Below are 17,559 nucleotides of genomic sequence, written 5' to 3' on the forward strand. Positions count from 1 at the left end.
ACTTACCGTATCTCATGGTGAATTGGTAGATAACAGATGGCAGGGGGGCAGTTTAAGCAAGCACATGTACCCCAGCCTCATTTTTTACTGTATGACATGCCTATGTGATGCTAAGATGATATTGACGTGTCCTGGTCTTTCCTGGCAGGCGTGGTATAATGACCGCTCGGACCGCGTCAGACGCTTATATTGCCCGTTCTCAAGCGGTACGTATATAACCGTCATAGAGTTTATTATACTGTAAGGGGAAGTTCTGCCTCCCCTTCATTTCAATGGCAGACAGAGGCGCCCTGCACGATGGGCTCATGAATTCTCCCCAAAGCTCCCATAGAAGTGAATGAGAACAGGCAAGCAGCATGTTGCAAAATCCGGTGTGTGAATATACCCTAACGTAGGGTATACTGCGGCCTTAAAGGGGAGGTGGACAGAATTTTAGTGTCAACACTATTTTATTAACGCCATAGGCTCCCAGTATTATACAGCCTCTGTGCGACCAATATGGCTGCTCTATAGGGGTTGCCACCTAGCTTTGCTGGAGTCCTGAGTAGAAAACATAACGAAACTGCCGGATTTTAGGAAAGCTGGATGGCAGACCCCCGAGATCACTGATGGCAGCCATATTGCTGGTCTCCTTTCTTGTCCTAGTACTGATGTAGTTAACAAAAATGGGATAAAATGTCTCGGCAGATGATATTAGGTAGGACATGGTCTTGTATAGCGTCTGAGGGATGGACATGGTAGAGAAGAGCGACGCTTTGTGTCTCGTTCTGTCCCCTTTGGGCCTACACTGAGCAAAATGGGGTCATTTCTGAGACGTGTCTTTGTCAATCACAGCACAGCTTTCATTGTCCAGCCTCAGACTATGAAATGAAAGCTGTGCTCTGATTGGCTGCTATGGGCAACAAGGACAGGTTCTCTTTTGGCTCTTTATATGTCTCCCCCATTGTATTAGTTCGGAGCGCCCCTTTAACCCTGTGTAATAATCAGATTTACAATCAAAATCTAAAGTTTTTTTTTAATCTATTTTCAGATTCAGACGAGAGTATTCTGAGGAAGACTGAGTTGTATGTGGAGATAAAGGACAACACGCCGTTCTACGAGCTCTCCGCACCCTGCGATGTGTCCGCCGAATTATCACTATGTTGGAACTCCGGCGACAACTCTGAATGCCTTGAAATACCTCACACCAGGAAGGAGATTATGAACGAGGTGAAGGACTGACTATAATGGGCGTCCTGTATTATAACATATTTCACGCCATGTATTGTGGAGTCCTGCGGTGCAATGTATATACAGTAGGAATGTCGTACATGAGGTCGGATATCTCCGGGGAATTAAGTAGATCAGTCATTTGCATATAAGGAATTTAACATGATACAGCGATGATATATAATACATCTACACCAATCAGATCTATACAATAGAAGTCTATGGAGAGGAAAAGGAGAGCTCCTCAAAGCAGAGAGACATCTGCACTGTAGAGAGATGGTTCTCTTTCACAACATAGCTGGGTTATCTAGACAGCCTCATAGCTCTGTCTCTCCTTCTCTCTCCGTAGACTTCATTGTAAACTGACACTGCTTGTGTACACAGTAGAGACCGAAATCACTTAGATAATAAGTAAACACTGGAGTAATCCTTAAAGACAGGCACTTTTCTTTAGTGATATATATTACGAAGTTTGTTCTCTTCACCCCCACTATAGATTTATGAAAAAAGTTAACCCCAATATCCAAACATATGTATAGGACATTTATAGGACGCAAGTACGGGATGCATCACGCAGGTTTATAGGATATGTTGTAAGGGACAGTTCATACCATAGAATAGTAGCTCATACCATGTGGCATAATCTGATTTCACAATTTTTTTTCTAACAGCAAATTGGATCTGTGACGCTGGAGAATCTGCACCCCTCCCTCTGTCTCCAGGTACAAAATCATACATTAAAGTGCTGTGAAGTGGGCGGGGTTTGAACATCCTGTAGCCAATCAGATTGAAGGACTGATGATATCATCAGGAAAAAAAAGTGTGCTCCTAATACGGGAGCAGGAGGAAGGAGACTGTGGCTGTACTTCGTATTGCAGCTCAGCCTCATACACTTGAATGGGACTGAGCTGCAACAAGGCCATGGACCTAAGCATGTGATGTTACTGTCTGAGTAGAGGAAGTGGAGCTCAATACCATAGTTCTAGACCTCCCCTTTAATTACAGAAGGAGTTATAATGGATAACTCCATTAATATTAGAAGGGTCCGATGACCACAGGGGCAGCGTTACCCTTCAAGCAATTGCAACTCACAGACCATAAACCTACCAGCAACAACACTAAGGGACTGACTTTGCTTGGGTCCCCAAAAGTGCCAAATCCACCTTAACAGACTAAGGTCCCCAGTGATCGACTGAAATCCAGTTAGTGTTCAATATTACTGCAGCGCCACCTCAGGGAACATAAAGTATTACACCGTTCTCATTGAAATGAATGTAATGCATGTACGTGCTGGGTCCTCCAAGGCAAGAGAGACACTGTATAGTCTCTGTAGGGAATAGATGAGGGTCCTGAATGGGGGACATTATGGTATTATATAGAATACCATACCATTATATAGAATACCTATAGAAGCTCCCTGGATAGACGGGTAGAGGTTCTGATGTGGTGGTGTAAAGGGGCAGGAGGGGGCATAGTTTGGTATAGTAGGATTATATAGAGGAACTGTGTTTTATAGGATTATAAAATAGCCTGATATTGTTTTTTAACAGGTGGCAGTTAAAGGCAAAGTTCTGCATACGCAGTGTTTACCTGTCAATGGTAAGTACTATCATATATACTGTATGAGATAGAACTTCAATCTCCTGGGCTCTAATGCAAAATCTGTAATGGGGCCCCTCCGACTTTGTGCCATTTAGAGTAGTGGTCTATTTTATATGATAGAGGCACCTTTGGGGCCCTCTCTGGGTCCAGGCCCCCCTGTAGCTACACTAAGCAGAGTCACTGTAGTGTCTACTCACTAAGCGGGTAGCCGACTGCTATAAGGAGCCATTGGTGCAGGCCAATTCCCTCCTATTGGACACCACCCTACTGTAAGCTAGTTGGTGACCTGTGTATTGTTTGGCGATACAGGAACCCTTCACTCCTGGCTGACGCATTTCACACCCTATACACTTTATAGAATACACCACAATGTTTTTGGTATTTTAAGGTCAATTCTCAGGCAAAAATAAAAAAAAGGTCATTCCGGAATATTGTCAATCTCCATTTTCTATCGCAGGGACAAAACAGAAGAGGAGCGACGGCACCGTCCTTGTCTCAAGGCATGAACACGAAAACGCTTCCTTCTGCTTTGTGGGAAAAGACAAGTGCATTACCTTGGAGAACCTCACCGACCAGGTATTTGGTCCTGTCTCTATAACCACTGGTGATCCATTAACTGAGGCCAGATATGCGGGACCATTATGTATCCAGGGAAATAATATCAACTCTGGTGGTCTAGGGCAATAATGGGGTTAATGACAGTGAAGGTAATAATGCCAGAGTCCCTGGTAGTGTATGGCAAAAAGGGTGTTAACATCCCTGGTGGTCTAGGACAGTGAAAGGGGTTGATGTCTGTTTTGTTGGTGGTCTACAGCAGTGAACGGGTTGATGTCTGTTTCCTTGGTGGCCTACAGCAGTGAAGGGGTTGATGTCTGTTTCCTTGGTGGTCTACAGCAGTGAAGGGGTTGATGTCTGTTTTCTTGGTGGTCTACAGCAGTGAAGGGGTTGATGTCTGTTTTTTTGGTGGCCTACAGCAGTCAAGGGGTTGATGTCTGTTTTCTTGGTGGCCTACAGCAGTGACGGGGTTGATGTCTGTTTCCTTGGTGGTCTACAGTAGTGAAGGGGTTGGTGTCTGTTTTGTTGGTGGTCTACAGCAGTCAAGGGGTTGATGTCCGTTTTCTTGGTGGCCTACAGCAGTGACGGGGTTGATATTTGTTTCCTTGGTGGTCTAGGGTAGAGAAGGGGTTGACGTCTGTTTCCTTTGTGGTCTACAGCAGTGAAGGGGTTGATGTCTGTTATGTTGGTGGCCTACAGCAGTGAAGTGGTTGATGTCTGTTCCTTGGTGGCCTACAGCAGTGAAGGGGTTGATATTTGTTTCCTTGGTGGTCTAGGGTAGAGAAGGGGTTGATGTCTGTTTCCTTGGTGGTCTAGGGCAGTGAAGATATTAATGCCAGCATCCATGGTAGTCAAACTGTAGTGTAAGCATCTCTGATGTAGGGCAGTGAAAGGGTTTATGTCAATATTCTTGGCTAGAAATGATTGAACTGGTTCATAACAAAATTTTGGGGGTTCACCACTAACACATTGCTATTATACTCTGTTGTCTCTTCAGATTCCAGTATAATAATGAGAGGCACAGGGAAAGTGCAGATTTTTTTTTTTTTTTTAAAAAACCCTCATATTTCCCTTTCCTGGGGTCCAGTCTTCTTTCCTGGCATCCTCCAGACTCTTCTGTGAGGCCCCCAGGTCATTACTGAGGCCTGCAATTGGGCCAGATCGGTCACAGGCCTCAGAGGTGACCATTGCCTCCGATGTCACAGAGTAGACCTCAGAGTATAATAATAGCATTTCCAGTTCCAAAACTTGTGGTCGAACTGTGCAAATATTCAGACAGTCTGATGGTAAAGGTCAGTCAATGACTAGTGAAGTAGATAATTTCCGTACACTTAGACACTTAGTGGTCAGGACAGTAAAGGGGTCACTGTAAAGTTCACTGGTGGTGCCAAGCAACTTAGGAAACAGCGGTCAGGACGAAAAACGTCATCAATACTGCGGTTGCAGTATATTTCCATTGGCTTGTATGAGGAAGAAAAGAGGAAGAATGTCTCTAATGGAAAGGAAGTTGAATTGTGCCATCCTAGTCGAGTAACATTTTTGCAGCATCTCGTGGTGTCCTCAGAAGACTCTTCTTGTACAGTTTGATACTGAATATTTATCACCAATGCTCCATAGTCCATGGTAGTCACTAAGTGTTCCAGCGCTGCGGAGGCTCCTGTAGTTGGGGTGCTCTGCTCCCCTCCCCCAACTGCTGCTCATACTAATTTGGTAAATATCCCCATTAGTGAATAAAAGCAAGTCAAGCTGAGATATCAGGGTTGCTCCGGGATGGCTCAATAGATAGATATGAGCTCCACCCAGGTGGAGACTGGTTATTGAATATGCATGTACATTACAGTAAAGGCCATTAACTCTGGTGTACTCCCATATTAACCCTTACCCATCCTCCAGGTGAGAGAAGCCGACTTCCTTGAACTGAATTTAGTGGAAGATATGATCTCAGAGAAATGTATGAAGGTAAGAATGGACCGAACCATTAGGGGTTTTCTTTGCAGCAGTTACCTCATTTACATCACAGCCAGGGTTACTATAGAAGATAAAACCTCTGTAGATAACACTACTGAGCCATCATTACATCACTACAGACAATAGATGATGTCACAGCTTATCTCCTCCCCCTCCCCGCACCTCTACCCACCAGCAGTTGCTCCTAACAAGCTAACGCAAAAATTATCTTCTTTTCTAGATCTTAAAATTGAGTAAGAATCACGAGGTCTATGCCTGCGATGTGGATAAGTGTGAGTATATAGGAGTGCCTATAGTGTGTATATATATTACTATAAGGATCCTATTCCTCTCCATGGCTTCACTCTTGCTCGATCGCTGATTAGGATCCGATCTTTCCCGATCCCGATCGCTCAACCCTAATGGTGATATATATTTTTTTTACATATTTTATTATATTTTTTCTCATTTTTTGTTATAATTTTTCATGCTTTCTTATATTTTTCTCATTATTTTTATGTTTTATGATATTTATGTTTTCTATGAAATATTTTTCATACGTGTTTTATTAGATTTTTCTTATTTATGTGCTTTACGATATTATTTTATTTCTATCTTTATATAAACTTTATTTTTATATGCTTTTTAGAAAAATTTATAAAATTCACGAGGTCTGGGTACAACTTCTACCCCCAAAATATACCTTATGTTACTGCATAATTGATGAGTCTGTGTTGACAATGTGGCCGGGCAGCCATGTTATCTGTTCCCTATAAATGCCAGAGGTCTTGTGTGAACTCATCCTATAACACGCCCACAAAAAGTCAACAAAATAACAAAAACATTCTCTCCGCGGCCTCATGCCTCCGCTTTCTGGCAGCGTACCATTTCTTCGAAGCGTCTCATATTTCTCTTTCACTTTTACAGTCTGGTTTGTCACGTACGGCGTCACGTCTTGTATAAATGTCACCTACGCCCTGAATTATTAAGGGAAATTATAATAGAAAAAAAAAAATTCCTTTAGTGGATTACCCTTTTACTGGTAAAGATGCTTTCCATGCTTCCGGGAGTAGAATAACATGCTTGGGTTTTCTTTGTTTTTTTTTCTGAAACAGCGCCACACTTGGCTATAGGTTGTGTCTGGTATTGCAGCTTAGCACCATTAAAGTGAACAGTGCTAAGCTGAGATACTACTCACCAGTGGATGGGTGTGGCGCTGTGTACCTAGGTGATAGGATGGACTATCCCTTTAAGAAGATCAGATTTATTATTATTTGACCGCTTTTTTTGTTGATCACATGTTTGGGGTTTTTTTGTATTTCAGACATCAGGTCTAGATGGAACTGGTCCCGGGTGTTGTGCCTCTTGGTCGTCGCCTGCGTGCTGCTCATCTTACTCCTAAAAAATGAGAATCTCAAAAGTAGGTTTTATTTCACGATATGTCTCTGTATACCCCTGCCGGCTTGTTAAAATGTGGTCCTAAAGGGTTAACTGGGACTTAAAGGGGTTGTCTTAAGCCAAGGCCTGTGGACTAAGGGGCGCCCTAGTCCACAGGCTCCTTTATTCAGACGGACTCACTCTTAAGTACAGTACATTTGATCCCACCTGGTAGTACATGGTCACACATTCACCATGTAATACTACATTTCTCCAGTAGTGGCCACTGTAAGATAAATGTATCCCCAGCTACAACTCTTTAGGGGATCAGATCAATCGAATTTTTTGTAAAGTAATTTTGTTTCTTGTTTTACAGAGTGGCTAAAGTCGGTGACGGCGGAAAAATCCCTTAGTAAGTGTTTATTATAAAGTTAGAATTTACATAATTCATACCAAATAATTAGCCAATACCTGTCGGCGATACCAAAATGCTAATTATCATTTACAACTAACAATTACTACTTTTTCCTGGAACACAGTTCGTGTCTTGCTACGACACACATCTTATCTTGTTGTGGTAGATACCTAGAAGACTCTGAGGTGTATCGGTATATTTAGCTAACCCATGGTGCTTTGGGTCAAGAGGGTTCTTATGGCCTGGTGGGACATTAGTGGTACCCAGAGTACAGACTGACCCTCTAAGCTTCAGCAAGAGGGTTCTTATGGCCTGGTGGGACATTAGTGGTACCCAGAGCACAGACTGACCCTCTAAGCTTCAGCAAGAGGGTTCTTATGGCCTGGTGGGACAATAATGGTACCCAGAGCATACACTGACCCTCTAAGCTTCACCAAGAGGGTTCTTATGGCCTGGTGGGACATTAGTGGTACCCAGAGCACAGACTGACCCTCTAAGCTTCAGCAAGAGGGTTCTTATGGCCTGGTGGGACAATAATGGTACCCAGAGCATACACTGACCCTCTAAGCTTCACCAAGAGGGTTCTTATGGCCTGGTGGGACAATAGTGGTACCCAGAGCATACACTGACCCTCTAAGCTTCAGCACGAGGGTTCTTATGGCCTGGTGGGACAATAATGGTACCCAGAGCATACACTGACCCTCTAAGCTTCACCAAGAGGGTTCTTATGGCCTGGTGGGACATTAGTGGTACCCAAAGCATAGACTGACCCTCTAAGCTTCAGCAAGAGGGTTCTTATGGCCTGGTGGGACATTAGTGATACCCAGAGCATAGACTGACCCTCTAAGCTTCAACAAGAGAGTTCTTATGGCCTGGTGGGACAATAGTGGTACCCAGAGCATAGACTGACCCTCTAAGCTTCACCAAGAGGGTTCTTATGGCCTGGTGGGACAATAGTGGTGCCCATAGCATAGACTGACCCTCTAAGCTTCACCAAGAGGGTTCTTATGGCCTGGTGGGACAATAGTGGTGCCCATAGCATAGACTGACCCTCTAAGCTTCACCAAGAGGGTTCTTATGGCCTGGTGGGACAATAGTGGTGCCCATAGCATAGACTTTCCCTCTAAGCTTCAGTAAGAGGGCTGTTATGGCCTGGTGGGTCAGAGAATATGGGGGGAGCTTTCAAGAAACCACAACCCTCTATACGTTTTGCATGTCACTCACAACACAATGGTTTCCCTTCAGGATATGTGGTGCCATCTTCCTTACACCATTGATACTAGATGTTTCTCGAGTTGTCAAGGAACATCTCAGGATGTAAGTTTCACCTGCTTATATGAAGCAATATCCAATATCCACCTTTTTTTTCTTCCTTAGGTGAAATCTTCAATGACCGTCGAGTCTTGATTCTATATTCTCCTGACAACCAAGAATATGAAGACCTAGTTCGGGTATTTGCCTCTTGTTTGAAGGATCTCCAGTTGGACGTGGTCTTGGACCAGTGGAATCGTATGAAAATGACTGAACTTAACCCCTTGCCTTGGTACCACTACCAAAAAGACCTTGTTTTTCAGAAGAAAGGCTTGATCATCCTCCTCTTTTCCGAAGCAGCCCGAGAAAAGTACAACGCATGGCAGGCAAATGATGCAACGCAACGGATTGATTCAGATCCATACCAGTCATTTGGAGCCGTGCTCAACTGTGTACAGTCTGACTTCGGTAACAATAAGGCCAAAGGACAATACGTCGTGGCCACTTTCCATCCTTCCCGTTCAGACTCAGTCCCTGAACCATTCAATTCAGTCCCTGTCTACGAGTTACCGTTATGTCTTGAAAAGTTCTTAAAGGAAATTGCAGGGTTCAATGCCAAAAAACTTGGCCATAAGCAAGTGAACCGACTGTCTAACAAAATTCGGGAGAGACTCTACAGCAAGGACAAGCTGGAATCCATGTATGGTCGAGGGAGTGTCGCTGTAGAGCTACAGCCCTTAGTGTCGGGTAAAAGTTAAGTACCATAGAAGTTTGGATGAGGATGCGGGCACAAGCTTTAAGTTGAAGGGCAAACTTGACTCTGGACACTGTTTACAAAGGTTGTTGAAGAATTGAGATATGTCCAGAAGTGGACATGACTTCTCTTGAAGATCTGAACCACTAGGCAGTTGAGAGAACGGTGGAAATCCATGCCTTCGATTTTGGCGGCGAAGTTTGGGATTATGGTGGAAACTTCTAATGGCTGCCATAAAAAACCCATGGGAGGAATATGCAAATCAGTCTCCCAAGATGTAAATAGGGAGACAGTGCCTTGCTTATGCTGCCCTCTATAGGAAGCACCCTGAAGATCCTATAGAAGGCACCCTGAACTTCGTATAGAGGGCAGCATAACAGAGGCACTGTCTCCCTATTTACATCTTGGGAGACAGATTTGCATATTCCTCCCATGTTCCCTTGCAGTGGAGCGACTATGGCTGTACAAGTCTCCACACACCTAATAGTTGCTTTCTCCTTAAGGAGGAACATTATCCCCATAAAAAACCCCGTACTATAAGTCTTCACTTATCATTCTGCTCATTGCAGGGGATTTGGAGCTTTGTAGAAGGATAATGAAGCCTTGCCCATGATAGAGACATTACAAAATATTAAAACTTGACTTCCTGTGTCCAGTTTTACTGAAACGGTAGAATGTACGGTATTTTTTTTTTTCATGTTCTGATATTCAGGGCATTTACTATTACATAGGCAACTGCGTTAATTAGTTTCCATGAAACGTGACCTGCGGTGTCTTGAAATAAGGGCATTTTTTATGTAATTATTTCTTAATTTGTGATATCTACAACCTCATCTGGAAATTGTGTTTTAAGAAAAAAAATTGTCATTGCAAAAATGTGAAAAAAAAATTGAGAAATTTTGATATAACATGAAGGAAATAAAATCTTATTATTATTATTTTTTTTATTTTTGTTGTATTTTTTAACACATTACGGCTCCACTCACCCAATATTACTGTGATCTATGTGAGTAAAGGTAATGTGACTTAAAGGTGACCTCTACCTGGAATGTAAAAAATGGCCATATATTAGTAAATCATAAGGAAGTGCGAGTAGAGTTTGGTTTATACAGATTCATTACTTATAACTCACTTGCTCCTTCCCTTGAAATGTCCAGGAGGCTCCTGAAGAAGGAGAGTAATCTAAGGCCCAAAGCAGAACTAAATAAGGGCCCCACCTTGAGCACCACAGCAGAGAGTGACTTCACGGTATATAGAATGTACTTGGTCATTGTCATGTCTTCCTTGGACTCTATATACCTCTCCACTACCATATAGGACTCAGTTGATGTCATGGTGATCAAGTGATCGCCATGCGTCTGACTTCTGAGTTAGTGATCAGCTGTGATCGACAGAGGAGCCTGTGGCTGGCCGTACACTTTTGCTACAGCGGCCACTACAGGGCAAATCTCATATTACACCGTCTTTCAAATAAATGGCTGACACTGTAATACATGGAGGGGTCTAGTCCACTACAGTGGGTTCTTGCTGATAGAATGGGGCCTCTACTCTCCTACATGATGCCGAGAGGTCAGGAAACGGGTTTATAGTGGAGTAGGGCCGCTGGACATGTCTGCCGTCTTGGTACTTAAGCCCACGAGGGAATGGTACTGTCTTGTTTTTGAAGTAGATGGCAGACGTAATAAGTTATCGAACAGGTGCAAAGTATGATTCATGCTGTAGAAGTGCTTTGGTGTCCACCTTTCTGAGCACAATGAAGTCCATGGAAAGGCGCCAAACCCACAGGTGAAATATTTTTAGCTTCTGCAATGTAAATATTTAATGGAAACCATCAATGCCAGTGTAAGTCACTAAACCCGCCCATGTGTTGTCACAAGATTAGATGTGAGACTTCCCTTATCTGAACGTCACCACCTGACGCAACCACGGTTTGTGCCAGGTTTCCATGAATGTGTGCTCTTGTGAAAACGATAGCATGAACCTAAAGGTGGATACGTGCGGGAAGGGACATATCCTAGTATGGAGGGCATGGACAGTCGCCCTTAACCTGCCCAATAATTCTAATGAGGTCGTGAACTTCCATATATTTTGAGTATAATATTTTTGTATGATTTTTGTATTACACTTATACGTGACATCACGTCACCAGGCATGACATCATCACCTTGATTGGCTACTGAGGTCATGTGATGTGCATAAAAGATAACAAAATTCGCTGAGATTTTAGCCCTTCCTTCTACACACACCCAAACACCTAAAAAAGCCCCTTTTGCATCAAAGAACGCCCACAACCACCCATGTTGGGGTAAATTTTACCTTTAGTGGTTGGTCACACCGCTCCCTGCTCACTTTCAAGGAGCAACGATGGTCATGTGATGTCTATCTTTTTAAGACCTTTACAAACAATCACGGTTTTCATGGGAGAGATCCAGGAGAAGACCACAAAGTGGGTGGAGTTTATGCTAATGAGTCTTAAAAGGGGTGTTCTGGTCTGTAAAGGGGTGGGGCTTAAATTTCCTGTTGTTTAGAATTCCTGTGTTGGTATGTATTCATACTGCTCAGTGCTCCAACTATGATGAGCCGTAGTTTTGCAAACCCTGGAGTCCTGTAAGGGGTTAAGCAAGCCTACGCCCTATTGTTAGCATATAATACACTCTTAAAACTGTTTGCATTAGACACGTGTGTTTTAAGACAATGACATTGAGTTTGTAGAGCTTGGCTGCAGGCCTATTCATGGGGAACAGAGCAACAGACTGTTCTTATAAGCCAAACTTACATAGGGGTGCAAGCAGTGGCGTAACTACCGCCGTAGCAGCAGAGGCAGCTGCCACAGGGCCCGGGACATTAGGGGCCCGGTGACAGCCGCTACCGCTGCTATCATTATACTCAAGGGTCTTTTCGGACCCCCGAGTATAATGATCGGCGGACCGGGAGAGGTAAGAAACATAAAAAATACTGTTACTTACCTCTCCACGATCCGGGCAGGCTTTGACGTCATTGAAGTTGGACTACTTCGGAGGCCGACAGCGTAGGAGCCGGGAGATAGGTGAGTAACAGAGTTTTTTTAATGTTTTTCTCCCCCCCTGGGTCTCCGATTATTAAACTCTGGGGTCTGAAAAACCCCCAGAGTATAATAATTGTTTATGGGTGTTCACAGTGGGACATAATACTGTGTGCAGGGGCCACTATGGGGGATAATACTGTGTGTGTGGGCCACTATGGGGCATAATACTGTGTGCAGGGGCCACTATGGGGCATAATACTGTGTGTGTGGGCCACTATGGGACATAATACTGTGTGTGTGGGCCACTATGGGGCATAATACTGTGTGTGGGCCACTATGGGGCATAATACTGTGTGCAGGGGCCACTATGGGACATAATACTGTGTGTGTGGGCCACTATGGGGCATAATACTGTGTGTGTGGGCCACTATGGGGCATAATACTGTGTGCAGGGGCCACTATGGGACATAATACTGTGTGTGTGGGCCACTATGGGACATAATACTGTGTGTGTGGGCCACTATGGGGCATAATACTGTGTGTGTGGGCCACTATGGGGCATAATACTGTGTGCAGGGGCCACTATGGGACATAATACTGTGTGTGTGGGCCACTATGGGGCATAATACTGTGTGTGTGGGCCACTATGGGACATAATACTGTGTGCAGGGGCCACTATGGGACATAATACTGTGTGTGTGGGCCACTATGGGACATAATACTGTGTGTGTGGGCCACTATGGGGCATAATACTGTGTGCAGGGGCCACTATGGGACATAATACTGTGTGTGTGGGCCACTATGGGACATAATACTGTGTGCAGGGGCCACTATGGAGTATAATACTGTGTGCAGGGGCCACTATGGGGGATAATACTGTGTGCAAGGGCCAGTAGGCCAGTATGGGGGATAATACTGTGTACAGGGGCCACTATGGGGGATAATAGAGCGCGCAGGAATGTGTAGGAGGGGGTCGGTTGAGGTCTTCGGCGTCGGTCGGGGGGGGGGGGGGGCATGTCAAAAGTTCACCATGGGGCCCCGCCATTCCTAGTTACACCATTGGGTGCAAGGGTGTTAAACACTGCGAACATGGCGTTAGCTATACTTGCACTTATGTGGGGTGCAATAAGACATGCTCACACTGGTGTGGGGACATAAGGCATAGGTGCGGTGTCTCCAATAAAGATAGGACTGGGGGGAAGGTTATATTAGGGATGGGTTTCCTACTGCTGTGCCTCGACAACTACAGCAGATTGGTGGGAACAGAACAGCCCTGTAGAGGGTCCGGAATGAGTAACAGCAGACAGGCAGCGCAGGCCAGGGGTGACAAGGAGCAGACCAGGTGGGAGTCATCTGTACAGAGTAAGGTATTAGTTTATAGCCAGGTACCAGCAGCCGGAGCCTGCACATTGGCTTATAACTGGGACCTCTCTGCTAAGTGAGACTTCCTTCTATCCATGTGGCCCCGCTCCTTTGTCCCTATGGTTCTAGACCACTAAGTATAAATTTGGGGATTTCCCATTTACGCAGTTTCTTAACGTATAAATGCAGGTTCATGCAAAGTCACAAAGGCCATGGCCCATCACGCGATGAGACTACGCTACAGCTATTCTCGTACACTTTGACCCCAGTTATAACCGTAAGTCACTGATAATGGATGAGGACGTGACTGACATCTAATGCAGGTGGGGAGATGTGTGCAGTGCCCTCGTATCCAAGGTGTGTGCTCAGTGCAAATTATTCATCTACCCACTGACACAGAATTATGGCTTATATGTTAACCTTAGGCTGGGCTCATACGTATAGCGGGGCCTCTGAACGAGAACAAGGTCGAGTTTGTTTATCCTGCAGCATAGCTATATCTTGGTTCCAAGGCGCACAGCTATAAGGGGAGCACAGGGAGCCATGCACGTAAGAGCCGCACTGCTGTCTAGTTGTTACCTGGTCACCACTCACCTCTTTAAGGACCTGGATCTTCCATTTTTCAGGATACCTTAGCCTCTAGGTGGAGCTGTTCTACTTCGCATTACTGTTGACACCTGAAAGGACACAATCTTGTTACTTTGTGTCAACCCATGAATTACAAAACAAGGACAAAGAGCAAATCTGATACCAGGCGCTGCGAGAATCCTCTGCAATTATTTATTATAATAAAAACTACTCGGCCACCAAAAGGAAAGAGAAAGAAAAAGCTGTGCCTAGGACTTATGCACAGAAATGGTTAATCTACAGAATTTTTCCACATTACATACGGAGAATATTCCGGAAAGTCCCCTGACAACGTCCAACATGACGAAACTCATGAAAAGTGAAAGTTCTTGTGTCCTGTAGTGTAACGCAGACCTCCCGCCCCCCCGTAGTCCTTCGGCTATTTGTAACTACAACCCCCAGCTGGGAGTAATTGTTAAATGTCGCACATTCCCGACCATTACATTACTGTTACTTTATGGCCTTTGGATACAGGAATCGGTCGGATATTTAGTCTAAAGTCGCCATCGGTCTCGGCAATACCTGAAGGGCGGCAAGTGAAGCCAATTTCTGTTTTATTGGCGCCCCCTAGTGGACTAGTGGTGAGTTGCATTTAGACCGCTGGTCTATAGGTTGACACTTAGGTATTAGTTATAGAGAGAGTTGCTTAAAGGAGTTGTCACTGTCACCGTATGGACATCACAGGGCATTTGGCGGTCATAGAGGGGTCCCCTATTACCCTCTCTGTAAGTCATTACGGATTTATATGAGGGATTTATGTTGTACAATATTTCCCCTACTGCTGGAAACTTGGTAGCAGTAAGTACTCAATTCACCCACAGCGCCCCCACAGGGTAAATGAAGTATTACAAAGAGCCCTCTAGGAAGTGCTTCATCCCCCAAAGGGAGTGATGCTGTTTGTAGCTGGCATCTGTTCCGGATTTATAGGACCCCCCCCCCATATTTTCTAAATTATAATAACCTCAGTATGTGATCGGCATCACCTGGTCTGGTCTTGGGTCTGAATATTGAGGTCTGGGTTCTGTATATTGGGAGTTTTGTTTTGAGGTCTGTATACAGGAGCTACTAATCTGGGGTATGTATTTGGGGTGTCTGGTTTAGGGTCAGTATTCAGGGGGTTGCTTTGGGGCCTGTATGTAAGAAGTTTTGGTCTTAGGTTTATATTCAGGAGGTTCTGACCTGGAGTCTGCATAGAGGAGATTATGGCCAGGGGTCTATATACAGGATGTTCTCATCGGGCCTATATTCAGGAGGTTCTGACCCGAGGTCTATACGCAGGAGGTTCCGACTTGGGGCCTGTATTCTGGAACTTCTGGTCTGCATTCTGTATTGGGGGGGGGGGGGGGGGGTCTGGTTTGGGGTCTCTATAATGGGAGTTTTGGTTTGGGGTTTATATATATTGGGTGTTCTGGTCTGAGGTTTGTACACTGGAGCTTCTGATCTGGGGCCTGTATAAGAGGTGTGTGGTTTGGGGTGTGTATTTAGGGAGGGGTTGTTTTGGGGTCTGAGGTTCTAGTCTTAGGTGTGTATACAGGAGATTCTGGCCTGGAGTCTGTGTATAAGAGTTTATGATCTGGGGTATGTATACAGGAGGCTCTTATAGGGTCTGTATACAGCAGCTTTTCATTGGGTCTATATACAGGAGGTTCTGGTCTGGGGTTTGTACGTAAGAAGTTCTGACTTGGGGTCTGTATACAAGAGGTTCTGGTCTGGGGTCTATATACAGGAGGTTCTCTTTGGTTCAGTACATAGAAGGTTCTGTTCGGGTCTATATATAGGAGATTCTGATTGGAGTCTGTATACAGGAGGGTCTGGTCGGGGATCTGTATACAGGAGGTTCTGGTTTGGGGTCTATATACAGGAGGTTCTCATTGGTTCAGTATACAGAACGTTCTGTTCGGGTCTATATATAGGAGATTCTGATTGGGGTCTGTATACAGGAGCTTATGGTCGGGGGATCTGTATACAGGAGGTTCTGGTCGGGGATCTGTATACAGGAAGTTCTGGTCGGGTATCTGTATACAGGAGGTTCTGGTCGGGGATCTGTATACAGAAGGTTCTGGTCGGGGATCTGTATACAGAAGGTTCTGGTCGGGGATCTGTATACAGAAGGTTCTGGTCGGGGATCTGTATACAGAAGGTTCTGGTCGGGGATCTGTATACAGAAGGTTCTGGTCGGGGATCTGTATACAGAAGGTTCTGGTCGGGGATCTGTATACAGGAGGTTCTGGTCAGGTCTGTATACAGGAGGTTCTGGTCGGGGATCTGTATACAGGAGGGTCTGGTTGGGGATCTGTATACAGGAAGTTCTGGTCGGGTATCTGTATACAGGAGGTTCTGGTCGGGGGATCTGTATACAGGAGGTTCTGGTTGGGGATCTGTATACAGGAGGTTCTGGTCAGGGATCTGTATACAGGAGGTTCTGGTCGGGGGATCTGTATACAGGAGGTTCTGGTCGGGGATCTGTATACAGGAGGGTCTTGTTTGCCATCTATACAGTCCTGGGGTCTTTGCCTTTCTTTGGGGGTCTGATCCAGTGCTGTATTTTGGGGTCGTGTCCTATAGAAATCCTCATACAGTTACATTTTGGATATTTCGCTACCTCCACCACTTTTTTGTTCCCCTCTGCAGATTCTCCCCATATTGTACCTGTGCGGCGATCATTACCCATCATACCCCCGGTATAGGGTTAGTACCGCACCTCTGAGGGCGTCTTATTAAGGTTCTCCTATCCCTGGCTGGGGCCCCTCTCTGGTATTGGCCCCTGGGGTGTTGCGCTATAACCAGGACTACAAGGCGACGTCTTACGTAACATAAATGTCGCCATACCGTACGGCGGTATCACATCTAATGGTTCTCTATGTGGTCGTGACACGGTGACCGGTGGCCACATCTAATGGTCCTCTATGTGGTCGTGACACGGTGACCGGTGTCCTCATCTAAACCCATTGAGTCTTTTGTTCGCTCTTTTTGTGACTCGGGGTCGCAACGCAACTCCATTCACTCACATTGGTCAGGGAGTCGCAGCCATCTTTGGTCATGTGACAGGATTCGTGGCCGTGGTATTCGTGTAACCCTGTTCCAGCCATTTGTGGCAGTGAAATAGTCTCACAGATGTTCTTGTGGCCCCCATGGCCGCCCTGTAGCCTCAGCCTGAGGTAGAAGATGATTTCTAGAGCTTTCCCAGTCTGCCATGATGTGGTCTGAGGACATCCCATAGTCTACAGGCCACACAGCAGCTGCTACACCCGCCACAGTATAAATAGCCGCCCGGTATCGGGTGTCTCCTCAGCTCCGCGGCGCGCACAGGGTTAACCCTCCTGGCAGGTGCCGCGGCCTCTTTAATGGCTGGCGGGCCCCGCCTCTGCCGGTGACGTCACTGCACACGGCCTGCTCTGATTGGCCGGGGCGCGCTCCAGTGCACGAGACGTGTCCTGCGGCCAGCCTGAGGATTGC

General features: G+C 45.4%; 1 protein-coding gene across 1 annotated transcript in view; it reads left to right on the top strand.

Annotated features, from left to right (window-relative positions):
* Window positions 1-9,952, top strand: part of IL17RC (interleukin 17 receptor C) — a 25,645-nt gene extending 15,693 nt beyond the window's left edge. Inside the window, exons 10-19 of the mRNA XM_075287437.1 lie at window positions 149-206; window positions 1,031-1,209; window positions 1,881-1,931; window positions 2,760-2,808; window positions 3,269-3,387; window positions 5,260-5,325; window positions 5,555-5,606; window positions 6,638-6,733; window positions 7,067-7,102; window positions 8,483-9,952. Coding sequence (XP_075143538.1) covers window positions 149-206; window positions 1,031-1,209; window positions 1,881-1,931; window positions 2,760-2,808; window positions 3,269-3,387; window positions 5,260-5,325; window positions 5,555-5,606; window positions 6,638-6,733; window positions 7,067-7,102; window positions 8,483-9,114 — 1,338 coding nt within the window. The 3' untranslated portion in view covers window positions 9,115-9,952. The remainder of the gene's footprint in view (window positions 1-148; window positions 207-1,030; window positions 1,210-1,880; window positions 1,932-2,759; window positions 2,809-3,268; window positions 3,388-5,259; window positions 5,326-5,554; window positions 5,607-6,637; window positions 6,734-7,066; window positions 7,103-8,482) is intronic.
* Window positions 9,953-17,559: the final 7,607 nt, after the last annotated feature.

The sequence above is a fragment of the Leptodactylus fuscus genome, chromosome 9 (assembly GCF_031893055.1).
Source record: "Leptodactylus fuscus isolate aLepFus1 chromosome 9, aLepFus1.hap2, whole genome shotgun sequence".
Classification (NCBI taxonomy): Eukaryota; Metazoa; Chordata; class Amphibia; order Anura; family Leptodactylidae; genus Leptodactylus; species Leptodactylus fuscus.